The sequence below is a fragment of the Rhea americana genome, unplaced genomic scaffold (genome assembly GCF_003343005.1).
Source record: "Rhea americana isolate MKP2758 unplaced genomic scaffold, rheAme1 scaffold_11, whole genome shotgun sequence".
Taxonomy (NCBI): domain Eukaryota; kingdom Metazoa; phylum Chordata; class Aves; order Rheiformes; family Rheidae; genus Rhea; species Rhea americana.
The window spans coordinates 7,244,266-7,256,873 of record NW_028185150.1 but is presented as its reverse complement, the minus strand read 5'-3'; the positions used below and the strand labels follow the sequence as shown (position 1 = coordinate 7,256,873).

The 12,608-nt window shown below is 39.0% G+C and overlaps 1 protein-coding gene across 1 annotated transcript in view; it reads left to right on the top strand.

The window, feature by feature from the left end:
- PCSK5 (proprotein convertase subtilisin/kexin type 5) overlaps window positions 1-12,608 on the top strand; it is a 248,905-nt gene that overhangs the window by 94,335 nt on the left and 141,962 nt on the right. Inside the window, exons 6-7 of the mRNA XM_085313604.1 lie at window positions 5,903-5,991; window positions 12,081-12,253. Coding sequence (XP_085169730.1) covers window positions 5,903-5,991; window positions 12,081-12,253 — 262 coding nt within the window. The remainder of the gene's footprint in view (window positions 1-5,902; window positions 5,992-12,080; window positions 12,254-12,608) is intronic.

The window sequence follows — 12,608 nt, the reverse complement described above, 5'->3', positions numbered from 1 at the left end:
GAATAGCTATAAAAAATGATTTCTTCTGCACCACATAAACTCCAGAATGCAATAAAATGCTTTTTTGATGATTACTGTTAAAATATATTTTTTCCAGCAGTTACTACATTGCACTGTCTTGGATATCACATTTTCCYATTTACAAATATATTCCAATATAACAAAAATCTTACAAGACATTTAAAACTTGAACTAAAGAATGATTATGCAAAAATAAACACCAACTCTCACATACTTTTGGACAGACAAAAATATATTCCTAAAATTCCACTTTTACTCTCCCTTTAGAGATTTGAAAAATTATTTTATCATTTATCATTAATTTAGCAGTGATGAAAATATGACCATAGACATTTGGATTTTGGAAAATTATAGGTTACCTGTAGTTAGAGTTGGAAACATCTGTAGCAATTGTGTGGTTAATATTGATATTTAATGGTAGTTTTGCCAAGTTTCAGTCCATACTATTTTGTGTAATCTAGTTTTTCAAGTGTATCTCGCAGGTTAGGGCATCAGTGTATTACTCTACAATACGTTGTAGGGCATACAGAATACAGAAAGGTCTCTTACTAGTCAGTGTTTGGTGGAAACCTGATTTGATTCTTGTTACAAGTTCTGTCCCTTGGATTCTACTGCCATTTATAATTAAAGCTATGTAAAAAACAATTCCTGATATTTATGTTTTGCATATATACAATTGCAGTGTGTTTGTTAGGTAATCATGATGAAAAAAGAAATTGGCTGTGCTACCAAAAACAGAGGAGCAGATGTTCAAGCACAGCCTATTAAGATGTACATAACCTTGTATAAACTGTGAGAGTATCTATTTTAACTTTTTTACCATTATTTGATGTCCACTCTTACAATATGTGCAGCATAGAATTTACAAAGGATGTGAAGTTTTCTTCTTTTTTATAGATATATCTCTTGATAAAGGAAGGATATAACTTTTCCTTATTTGTGTACAAACTCTTCCCTGTGCTGAATATCTCTTTCAGAAAACCACAATAATTAAATGTATTTGCAGCAGTGTTTGTGATGGCCTCACATTGAAATAGTCTGTAACTCTTTTCTCCCCAAGTTCCCATTCTGAAAAGATTCAGTGGTGACAGGTTGAAGTAGATCAGACTATAATGTTAGTGTCATGAAAAGCTGGAGGGCTTTGAACCCTCTGGTCCCCTGAGCTTTTGTATTGTTAAGGTTTTGATAAACTGGGAGAATAAAAGGCGACAAAGAAGTGCGCCTTGAACTGTTTGTGGAATTCAAGGAATAGCTGTCAGAGATGGAGGCTCTAAAGAGCCATTTACATGGAAAGGGCTTTCCAAATTACCTGCAGCTGTCTTTGCTAACTCTGACTATTTACTTATGCTAAACATTCAGAATCAATTAACTTTCATCTTAAAGATGTTCTGGGTGCCTTATACTTTCTATCCCTTCTGAAAGGCAAATTAAGAGTGTTTGTTGATAAGATAGATGTATTATGTTTAAATCATATATCAGCAGGCTGGGGAGCAATAGCTAATCCCAGAATGTGTACCTGTTCTCTTTCAATCCATTGCCTGAAATGTTTACCTCTGCCTGTCTCAGAGAAAATCTGGTACTGAAAAAAGTTACTTTGCATAACGGTATAGGGTGGAGCTCTAAAATTTCTCTTTCGCTTATCTTACTCTTAGAGAGGTGTCAAAAGACTGTACCTCTCTCTTCCAGCTGCTCAGTTCCTGTTCATGCAAGCAGCAGCAAAAAGGCACATATGCCTTTTCATAAAAGTATATTTCTTCAAGTGAAAGCAATTTATTTTAAGTTCTCCATATAATAGTGAGGGCATGATAAAGCAGAAAATTCAATACTACAAAGATCTTCCTGAGTAGGTCTTCAGCACTTCACTGACTTGTCATTACTGACAGACTGACAAATACTCTCCACATAGAAGGAGAAGAAAATCAATCTGAATTGCCTGCATATTTTCTTTGTTCTTTGTTCTGCAAAAATGAAATTAAACACATTTCTGAAAAGCTGTACTTTGTTGCCCAGAATACAGGGAGTTAGCCCAGGCAGTTAAAGCTAAACAGAATTACAGGAAAAATAGGTTTTATGATGGAAAGTGCTGCAAGTGTCTAAGCACATCTTTTTGAGAAGATAGTACCCGTGATATCTCCTTTTTTTTGAACCGGTTGCCCTTTTGAGCCTAAGTCTATCTTTGACAAGGGATTTTTTCGTGTCTCTCCTTACAAAATCAAAAAGAAAAAAAAACAAAAAAACTTTTTTTTCTTTCCATTCCTTTTATTTCTTTTAGACTCCAGGTAGAAGACCCATTTGTGGATGAGGAGAAAGTCTCATAACCAGGCTTTCTTTTATGTTTTCATTCTGTGATACTACATCATACTGACATTAACACAAAGAACAAATGCAAAACCTTTTAACTGAGTGTCTCTTCAAAGTGCCATTTAATAGTCTGGGAACTTATTTCCCTCCAACATAAGCTGGCAAAGGAGCCAGTGAAATGAAGCATCGACCCTTAAAGTTTATCAAGATGGGCTTTTGTAGAAAGGCAGTCATGCTTTCTTCTAGAACTGCATCAACTTTTTAAAAAAGTTGTGTGTGATACAGGCATCCCACAAAGGCAGCAGATTGTTGTGTTTTGAAATGTATATGGTCACAAAAAAAGCTAACTTGAAAGCAACTCAACTGTTCCACCTCTTGCTAATGGTTAAGTCCTAAAGCATGCTGCTTCCATAAGCTGTTTATAACTTGAAATTTGCCTGATTTCATGCTCAGGAGAAGTTTTCCTGGCTTTAAAGCAGATCTAATCAATGTCAGGCATCTGTTTCATCATATTTGTTTATCTGATTAGTTAAGAAATTAGCATATTGACTATTCAGAAGGCTTCTCAGATTTTAATTGCAGAATTCAGGGTCTGTTCACAATTGCAGACCTCCAGCAAAATCTAGGACAGAGAAAATTAAAAGCAATATGGAAAAAAACATAATTTTTATTTGCAGATTTTTTAGAAAGTCTTTCCTTTCACAGCATAATTGAAATATTACTTAAAGGATCCATAAAAGATAACTTATTAAAAAAATTGAGTTGCATGTATGATTAGTTCACACAGTGGGAAGCTGATTATAAAAAATGTGGTTTTATACATCTGAGAAGTGAATAAAACAGTTTTTAATTTTTTGATTTCCCTTATAAACGTGGAATGCAATTAACAATAATCTTGGCAGAGAAGCAATGATCTAACTTAAACATCTATTTAAAAATAAATTTATATCATTACTGGACTTAACATACAACAAAAAGAAGGTTTTCCTAATATGTGAAAACTAGTGAAATGTTCAGCAATGTTAATTAAACTCACATGTTGTAAAACTGTCCAAAGATCTAAGTCTCTCTGGAGTATGTTTTTTCTATCAGAATTTTACAAGAAATTTCATATTGTGCTTTCAATCAATAAATACATGTCATAAACCCTCCACTGTAGCCCTTTAAAGCGCTGGCTTCTAGCTGATCACTTCCATTTCAGCTGGAACTAGGGGTGCAGTTTTGTGTTACATTTAATCCCGTTTTCTCATGAGTTGCTGCTGGGAGGGATGGCCATGCTGTCCCTGCCTCCCCCCCCCCATCCCTCTGTTCCCCTCGCTGGAGTGGTTATGTGGCCCACAAGCAAGTGGGATCTGTTTGGCAAGTCACTGGGAAGCTAACGTTTTTGATGGTGCGTGATGGGCCATAGTTTAACAAAACAAACTGCCATCCACCATGCACCACCTSCTCTGTGCTTGAGCTGTTCCCATTCCTTTCTGAACAGTGTCTTTTCTCTGTGCGTGGCTTTTATTTGACCCTTTTCCACACTGAAAAACTTCCATCCCAAGTCACTTCCCTCTGCTGCTCTTCCCAGACTTGGATCCCAGGAATGGTTTCCTGCCAGTGCAACCACCACCTGGGAAGCGGCATCTGGGTCACGATCATTTCACAGAGCAGGCTACGGGTTCTCAATAAAATGTATGCACCAAGGTGATATGTTATACAGGTACATTTTTTGAAGTAGGGTCATCTGCACTTTGATATTTCAGTGGTAACACCTCACACTTAGGTGTGAGACCTAACAATGTCATCATGAGAGAAAAAGAAGTTTGGGAATCATATGTCTTCTAAATAATTCTGAAGACAGGCATTCACATATAAACACATTTTTAAAAGATGATGTTTCAAAGACAGGCAGCTACAACATTATCTGAAAATACTTGAAAACAAATGGAGATTTTTTTWAAAAAAATCTTTTTTGTGTATGATTCCTGAATTACTTACTCTAGGCTTTTTGCAGAAAATAATTCTGTGATAGAATGAGATGTCAGTTGATAAAATTGAACTAGACTGGCTTTCTTCAAGTGAAAAAAATTAGGCTTGAAAATTAGGCTTTGTAAGAAAAGTAAACTTCAAATTAGGTCTTGAAAAATTCTCTGATGAGGTTCGGCACCTGTTTTATATTAATCCACTCCAGATCAGTTGTCCTAGTTTTTCTCATCTACATGTCTCAAAAGGTTAAGGGAGAGAACTACTCTCRTAATATGGAGAATGACTTTACTTAAAGAAGTAGGAAATAAGGAGTGACAAAGCAGGCAGTAGCGAGAGAAAGCAACTGTGATTCTTGTTTGTATTATGGGTATCAACCTTAATTCAGAAACACCTCCATACTCCAGATGTCTGTGGGAGTAATCCGCCAGCTGACACCAATGGAAAAGCACCTGTGTACATGACTGGCCTCACTTAGCCTCCTCTGAAGTGCTTGCTGTGTTATCTGTTTTTTGCCATACTTTGTTCTTTGTGGCTACCCAAGCCCTGCATTATCTTTCCAACTCCATCTCATCAGCTCTCCATCTCTTCCTGTCTCATCTGAAACTCTGCATCTGCTCTCCGCACACCAACTCTCGAACTTCCCTGTCCATTCCATGTGTTTTTTGTCAGATTTCTGTAATGGAGTTGGTTAACACACAAGGATGAGGGCAAAACTTACCATTGGAAAACACTCTATGAAAACTATATTGCAGGCAAAAATCATAGAGCAGGAACAGCTTTCATACCATAGGGTTCCTATGGAGGATCGCTGTAAGCTTGTAGAGAGATTGGTCAGGGCTAGGAAGGCATGCCACTTGGCCTGCCTTGCAGGGTGAACAAGGGGGTGAGCAAGCCCCAAGGGTTTCGTGGCTCTCCTCTTTCGCTTCTTCAGATTAAACCCTTACAGCCCAGCTCTACCTCCAGTCACAGGGTACAACTCCAATGAGGAGGGTACTTCAGCTGTTTTTTCAGCCCCTGGAAAGACAGCAGGCTTACAGTGTTGGCCCACAGCATGTCCAGGACACACCTATGAGCAGCTTTGAACAYACCTGGCCTGGACGCACTCTTTGGCATGCCTACAAACAGCAGTTTGGACGTAGGCACAGAGTCTCAGCTTCCTCCTGGAGGTCTGTAGCTCAAAGTGTCTCCTGAGGATGCTTGCTGGTGTCTAGCAACATGTTTGTCAGCGATGCTTGCAGTAAAATGCAGGACAAAAATTCTGTCCATAATGTAAGTATTGTTTCAAAATCAAGAACCGTAATGCCAGACTACTTCTTGTTGCTAGGAACTGTGTATCATGTTAGTATGTCTTTGTTATGTACTCTGTGTTTCCAATGGCTAGGAAGTCTGCCATGAAGAATTTGAGAAGATAGTCATAATAACAATGTTAAAACATAGGAAAGCTGCAACATAGGCATAAATTGCTATAGAGAACTAAGTACTCTAAGATACCATGGATAATTGTGCTTTTAGCAYCTGAGGATGTGCAAAGTCAAAACCTTTAAATCCTGACCATCTGTGTATTGGTGAATTACATTGCTCACTTGAAAAAATGTTTGTCTGACTGCAGGCATGGAACCCGTTGTGCTGGAGAAGTGGCAGCCACGGCAAACAACTCACACTGCACAGTAGGAATTGCCTTTAATGCCAAGATTGGAGGTATGTGAAACAATCCCTCTGCAAAAAAATGTAACCAAAGAGTAATTTGTACATTCAGACCTTTCTAAATAAGAGGAAGAGCTCTGAATGGGTAACAGTGCTAGCTGTGTGAACAAGTAAATTCCAGTCATAGTGTTAAAGACTAGCTCAGAAGGAATTTGTCAGAAGTAGCATTTCTCCAGTGCTCCCTAGGACACTGCCTATCATTATACACAGAAATAGAAAACAAGACTTTTGATGAAAATGCAAAACCCAGAATTAGGACGTTGTGGCTTTCTCACAAATTCAGAGCTTTGACTGATGAGCTTTTGACAAATCAAAATTAAGTTGTATATATCAGGAATATCAGTTTGCATATAGATCCCAGATGAAACAGTGTCATTGTTGATAAACTCAGAACAGTTTTGTGTTGTTTGGCCATTGTTGGAGGGTATCTTTTGGTCCCTGTGTGTAATCATATTACTGCCTGAAGCATGAGATTTGAATGTGCTTTTTTTGTTCAGCTAAACCAAGAGATTCCAAGAGATTCTATAGATTCTTAGTCAATGGCTTCTCAGTTTCCTCCAGTTTCATTCTTGGAATGACTGTCAAGATACCATCTAYGTATCTTCTAGGTTGTAACGCTGCCTGTGCCAAATTTTAATGCTTCAAGGGAAGCCTTAYCCTGTATTTTTCACAAAATCATTGGATGAGTGTATTGCCTTTCAATGGAAAAACCTATACCTTAAACTCATTAACAGCTGAATTTCTTCCCCAAAGGAAAGGCCATCTGTGAAGCGGAAACATGTTTACCTACATGTAAAGAACAGTTGAAAAATATGAGGAGACAAAGCTGGGGCCGTGTTTGCACAAAATAATCGTGTGTCTGTGCTCTACTGGATCGGTACATGTTCGAGCCAAATCAGATGTGAGCACAGCTGCATTTCAGATTAACTGAAACACACAGTATAGCCCCAGTGTCAGCTTTCTGTTCTCCTGCAGGCTTCAAGAGCATAGACAACACCTGATCCATTGTAAGGTTAGAGTGATGCATAGAAACAATTTCCCTTCAGGCAAAGAGCCTGCCCACRCAGCATTAACCTGTCAGAATTGTTTAAACAAATATGAGCTGGCCAAGTGAGTTTGTACCAGGTTGTCTCATGTGGGCATGGCATTTGGTCCTGTAGCTGGAGTGATGAAATCAAGTTTACTGTGTGGTCAAACMAGTCTGAGGAGAGTTAGGGCACTGATGCAGATAAAAGCTGACTTCTAGAGCAAAWGCTTCATTGAGAGTTGAATAGTCACATGACCAACAACAGCCTGGACATGTCCTTGAAAAACTCTCCGTAATTAACAATGGCTTTTTAATAGGTTATTATTTATTAAGCATTAGGAATGTTCAATAATACTTCAAAAAGTCCCTAGGCATATTAGGTGAATCGCAGCCTGTTCTAAATGTAGTGCAAAAACTGATTCAGATAGATGTACTATGAGCACAGTAATCTGACCAGCAAGATTAGTTATGTGTGCTTTTTTCATAGTATATTTAGATATTTTGGATTAAGAATATAACAACATTCAAGAAATTTTATTGGTCTAAATGAAATAAAAATTTTATCTATCCTGTTTAGCATGCTTCTACAGAGCCATCAGTAATGCTGTTTTTTAAAGAAAGCTGGAAAACACTGCAGTGGCAGCTGTATAAACTTCATTTGAGGTCATGTACCACCATTTAAAAGTATTAGTACTTGAAAATAAGACATCAGGGGACTCAGAAGAAAATATGCAGAAATCAGGCAAGAGGGAATTCTAGGATATTGGGAAGGGAGGTTAAGCCTCCTCTTCTATTAGGTGCATGCGTTTAAGAGTTTCACTCTTCCTGACCTCTACTTGGCATGCCTCCCTCCCTTCCCTCAGAAAAACCATTAGCTACATATGTGAATATGCAGCAGTAACGTTCGCTCTCCGTAGGCAGGATAGAATGTAAAAATTTTGAATCATATTATACTGAACTAGTGGTCAGGTCACTTATTTCCCAGGGATTTAAAGACCCTCATTTGGCCTTTTAGGAGAAGAAACTAGAGTCGAGGTAAAACAATAACGTTCTCGCACAGAGGAGCACCTGCTGACAGTGATGTTGAATTTGGGCCACCAAGATGGGTATTCTTTACTTCAGACCAAAATGTGAGTTACTACTTCTCTGGATACGTAAGGGATAGTGAAGAGAGAAAGCAGAGGAAAAAAGAAATCCCTTCGATCAATATTTCATCAAATGCTGGCAGCTGAACAAATGCAATTAATGATTTTTGCGATGGAAAGTCATTAACAAGATATCTACCAGCAATACTCACTTTTTTCTATACTTGTTTGTCATTTTTGTCTTATTTCTGCACATTTCACAGAATCACAGAATTGGTAAGGGACCTCTGGAGATCATCTAGTCCAACCCCCCTGCTCCAGCAGGGGCTCAAGCAGGGTCACCTAGAGCATCATAGACAGGGTTGCATCCAGGCGGGCTTTGAGTATCTCCAGAGAAGGAGACTCCACAACCTCTCTGGGCAACCTGTGCCAGTGATCTGTCACACTGACAAGAAAAAAGTTCTTCCGTATACTCAGGCAGAACTTCCTGTGTTTCAATTTGTGTCTCTTCTCCTGTCACTGGGCACCACTGAAAAGAGTTTGTCCCAATACCCTTGACACCCTCCCTTCAGGTACTTGTACRCATTGATAAGATCCCCCCTCAGTCTTCTCTTCCCCGGGCTAAACAGGCCCAGCTCTCGCAGCCGTTCCTCATAGGGCAGGTGCTCCAGCCCTCGGATCATCTTTGTAGCCCTATGCTGGACTCTGTCCAGTAGCTCCATGTCTCTCTTGGACTGGGGAGCCCAGAACTGGACACAGGACTTGAGATGAGGCCTCSCCAGGGCTGAGYAGAGGGGCAGGATCACCTCCCTCSACCTGCTGGCAACACTCTTCCCAGTGCACCCCAGGAGACCATTGGCCTTCCTGGCCACAAGGGCACATTGCTGGCTCATGGTCAGTTTGTCATCCACCAGCACTCTCAGGTCCTTCTCTGCAGAGCTGCTCTCCAGAAGGTCAACCCCCAGCCTTCACTGGTGCATGGAATTTATTTCTGCCTAGGTGCAGGACTCTGCACTTGCCCTTGTTGAACCTCATGAGGTTCCTCTCCACCCAGCTCTCCAGCCTGTCCAGGTCTCTCTGCATGGCAGTACAGCCCTCAGGTGTACCAGCCACTCCTCCCAGCTTGGTATCCACCATAAACTTGCTGAGGAGGCACTCTGTCCCCTCATCCAGGTCAATGATGGAGAAGTTGAACAGGATGGGAGCCAGTCSTGARCCCTGGGGGACKYCACTASSCACAGGCCTCCAACCAGACTCCACGCCACTGATGACGACCCTCTGAGCTCTGCCTTCCAGCCAGTTCTCAGTCCACCTCACTGTCCAGTCATCTAACCCACACTTCCTGAGCTTAAGAAACTCTGACTTGAGTTTAAGAAACTCTGATCACAAAATGGATCAGAAAAATGATTATTAGAAAGCCTAAATGTTCTCTTGCAACTGTGCAAGTGGGGAGTTAATTTGCAGATCCAAACAATGAGTGAAACTGCAGTTAGGACCTGCAGTTCCCTTACAGGTTGTGGGATGATTTGTATGCATAATTATGCAATATGCCTATAGTTTTCCCAGCTAAAGGCCCCATCATTAAGAAACAAAGCAATGCACCAAAGGGGTAGATTTTTTAGTGTGTAACTCTTTGCAGTAATCACACATAGCAAATTACCACCTACAGAGCTTGCGAGACTTTTTATAGGCAGGGATAGTTAGTGTGTTGTTATTGTTGCAGACTTACTGTGGAAGTTGCAAAGCATCTGTGGGGATTTGGGTGCTTAGTTACTTGGCTGGGCTTGAGTCCTGATGGGAAAACAGTTACACTGAATTATGGCAGAACAGATGTAGATTGTCTTCAGCTGACGAGGAATTAGTTCAGCTGTTTCTTTAAGGTTAAGTCAGATGCTGATTAAAAACAAACATTTTAAAAGAAACCTTTCTTTGAGTTTGRTTTTGCATGTTTCCTGTGATTTGTTCAAAGTTTGTTCTGACTGAAACGCCATTTACATTTTGGCACTTACTGCAAATACTGGAAGAAGTTTATAGAACGCTGCAGACTTAGGTGGAACAGTCTGGAAACACTGCCTGTTAATTGCCTTCTGGAAAGCTTTTGTTGTGCTATCACCACATGCCAAATGCACTTTGGAGGTTTTGTGATCAGCAAAATTAACTACTCCAGACATTTCAAAAAATAAAAATAAATAAATAAAAAGAAAGAAAAAAAGAAAARGGGGAAGAAAAGAAAAAAGAAAAGAGCAAGGGAAAGGAGTGATTTTTTTTCTAGTAGCCARTGAGACATCCATTGATCAATGTTACTCCTGAAGAGTGTCTGTCAGTTGTTGGCAGAACAGAGCAATACCTAAGTCACAGCCTTGCCAATGTTGCTTTAGATTTGACCACTTCACCGTTAACAGAAAACCTGGTATAAATTACTTCAGATGCCAATGGCAGAATTCAGAGTTACTGCTCATGAGGTGAATGTTGTATTATTTAGACTTGCTACATGCTTATAGAAACATCAAGGGAAGCTTTATTTTCCTTCTTTTAAGCACTGTGAACCTTTTTTATTGTCTTTATTTAAAACCAAATATATTTTAATATGCTTGAAAGAAATGAGAACAAGCTTCCACCCATCATTAATTTCTGAGATTATGCTGAGGAAGAAAAATAAAACCTGAGATTCCCAAAGTTGTTTTAATGGCTTTTTATAAAGTAAAGTTCATAGTGAGATCACTGTTTGGACAAGTTTATTATCTCACAAAACATGGGCAGCTTTTGTGTGAACTTAGAAATATGATCACTTTTCATTTTTGAGTCAATTAGAGTGAGGGAAAAAGACAAAACAACCCCTATACCTTTTGTTAATTGGAARTTAAGGTCTTGGTAAACACTCCAACTAATTCGGTCTGAACTCAGAAGCAAAGTGGAATGTGGCTATAATTAAAATATGTAAATTTGGTTTATAAATAGTAGTGGTCTTTTTAAAGGTGAAAAAGCTTTAATTTTTTTAATTATTGGAAGTGATCAGTATTCTCTACTATCATAAAATTATATGTTAATTATTATGCAATATCTTTTATGCCTTTGATCAGATGTCACACTAACTGTATGAATGTCCTCTTTCTTATTTGGGTTAAGACTGCCATCAGGGGTTTTCTCAGTCAGAATTAAATTCAATCAAAATGTTAAGGCTAGTTTAAAAACAACTTTAAAATATTCTTGATTTAGAAATTTAATCTACCTTATTTATCTTAGGGTGCTTAAAACATCATGGTGCCATTCATTTCACAAGGGCTGGCACACTGATTTGTCAAAACCCATATAAATGGATATTTTTTTAACAAAAGAAGTATAGAATTGTATCTTAGAAAAGCCCCTTCTGCACAGAGGAAGATGTTCCCATGCTGTATTTCGGTGTGGAATAATGGTATACATAGGGTATTGTCAGTAACTTTCTGTAATCCCCTTGCTACTGTGTGTAGTAATCCATCTGTACACAAGAGCGTTCTCTCTGGTTTCTTCTTCACAACCCCACTGAATGAAGGAATAATCCCATATTTATCTGTCAACAGAGATCCTGTGTTTATGTGTGTCAGCATACATAGGCTCGAAGTGTTAAAATGTCATTGCAGTATAAAAGGAAAAACCTATGTGATCTTCAGGTGAGATATACAGACATTTCAGAGTTCAAGTCTTTTTCTGAATTTTCTTTAGACAAAAGCTTGTTGTTAAAGTTCAAAGGCTATACAGAGGATAAAATGATAGATAATGATAATGTTAGATAATTTTGAATAAATCATTCTTAAAATTTGAAAGACAAAAATATTCCTACCTGTTCATAAACACCTATCCAAAATGGTAGATTGTTTACAGTAGTAGAGATCCTTATGATCATTCAGTCCAATGTCTTACACAGCAATTTTCTCTGAAATGAAGGCGTTTGGAGTTTTGTCATCCTGTTTATTGTATCTTTTGCTCTGAAGGTGTACGAATGCTGGACGGGGACGTGACAGACATGGTTGAGGCAAAGTCTCTGAGCCTTAATCCACAGCACATCCACATCTACAGCGCCAGCTGGGGGCCTGATGATGATGGTAAGACTGTGGACGGACCTGCTTCTCTAGCACGTCAGGCCTTTGAGAACGGCATCAGAATGGTAGGTTGGCATCAGAGTGCGTCTCCTGGATCTGCTCTTGTGTGCGGGTGTGAGGGCGCACATGCCTTGGTACAACAAAAAATGCATTTTCATGCCACGCCAACTAGTTATTTGATCCTTCTTGAAGTTTTAGCTGACCTTTTTTGTTGTCATTTGGAATACACCATCCTCGATGTCCTTTAAAAATGTCCTGAGGAGATGATGTAATTCTGCAAGAAAAGCTAAGCCTGAAAATTGCTGCTTTGCACCGCAGTTCCACGTCATCAAATTTGAATTGCTATGAAATCATAAAGCAAAAGCCTTTGACTGTTTTCCCATCTTCCTTCCTTTCTTTATTCTGTTGTGTTTTGCTTGA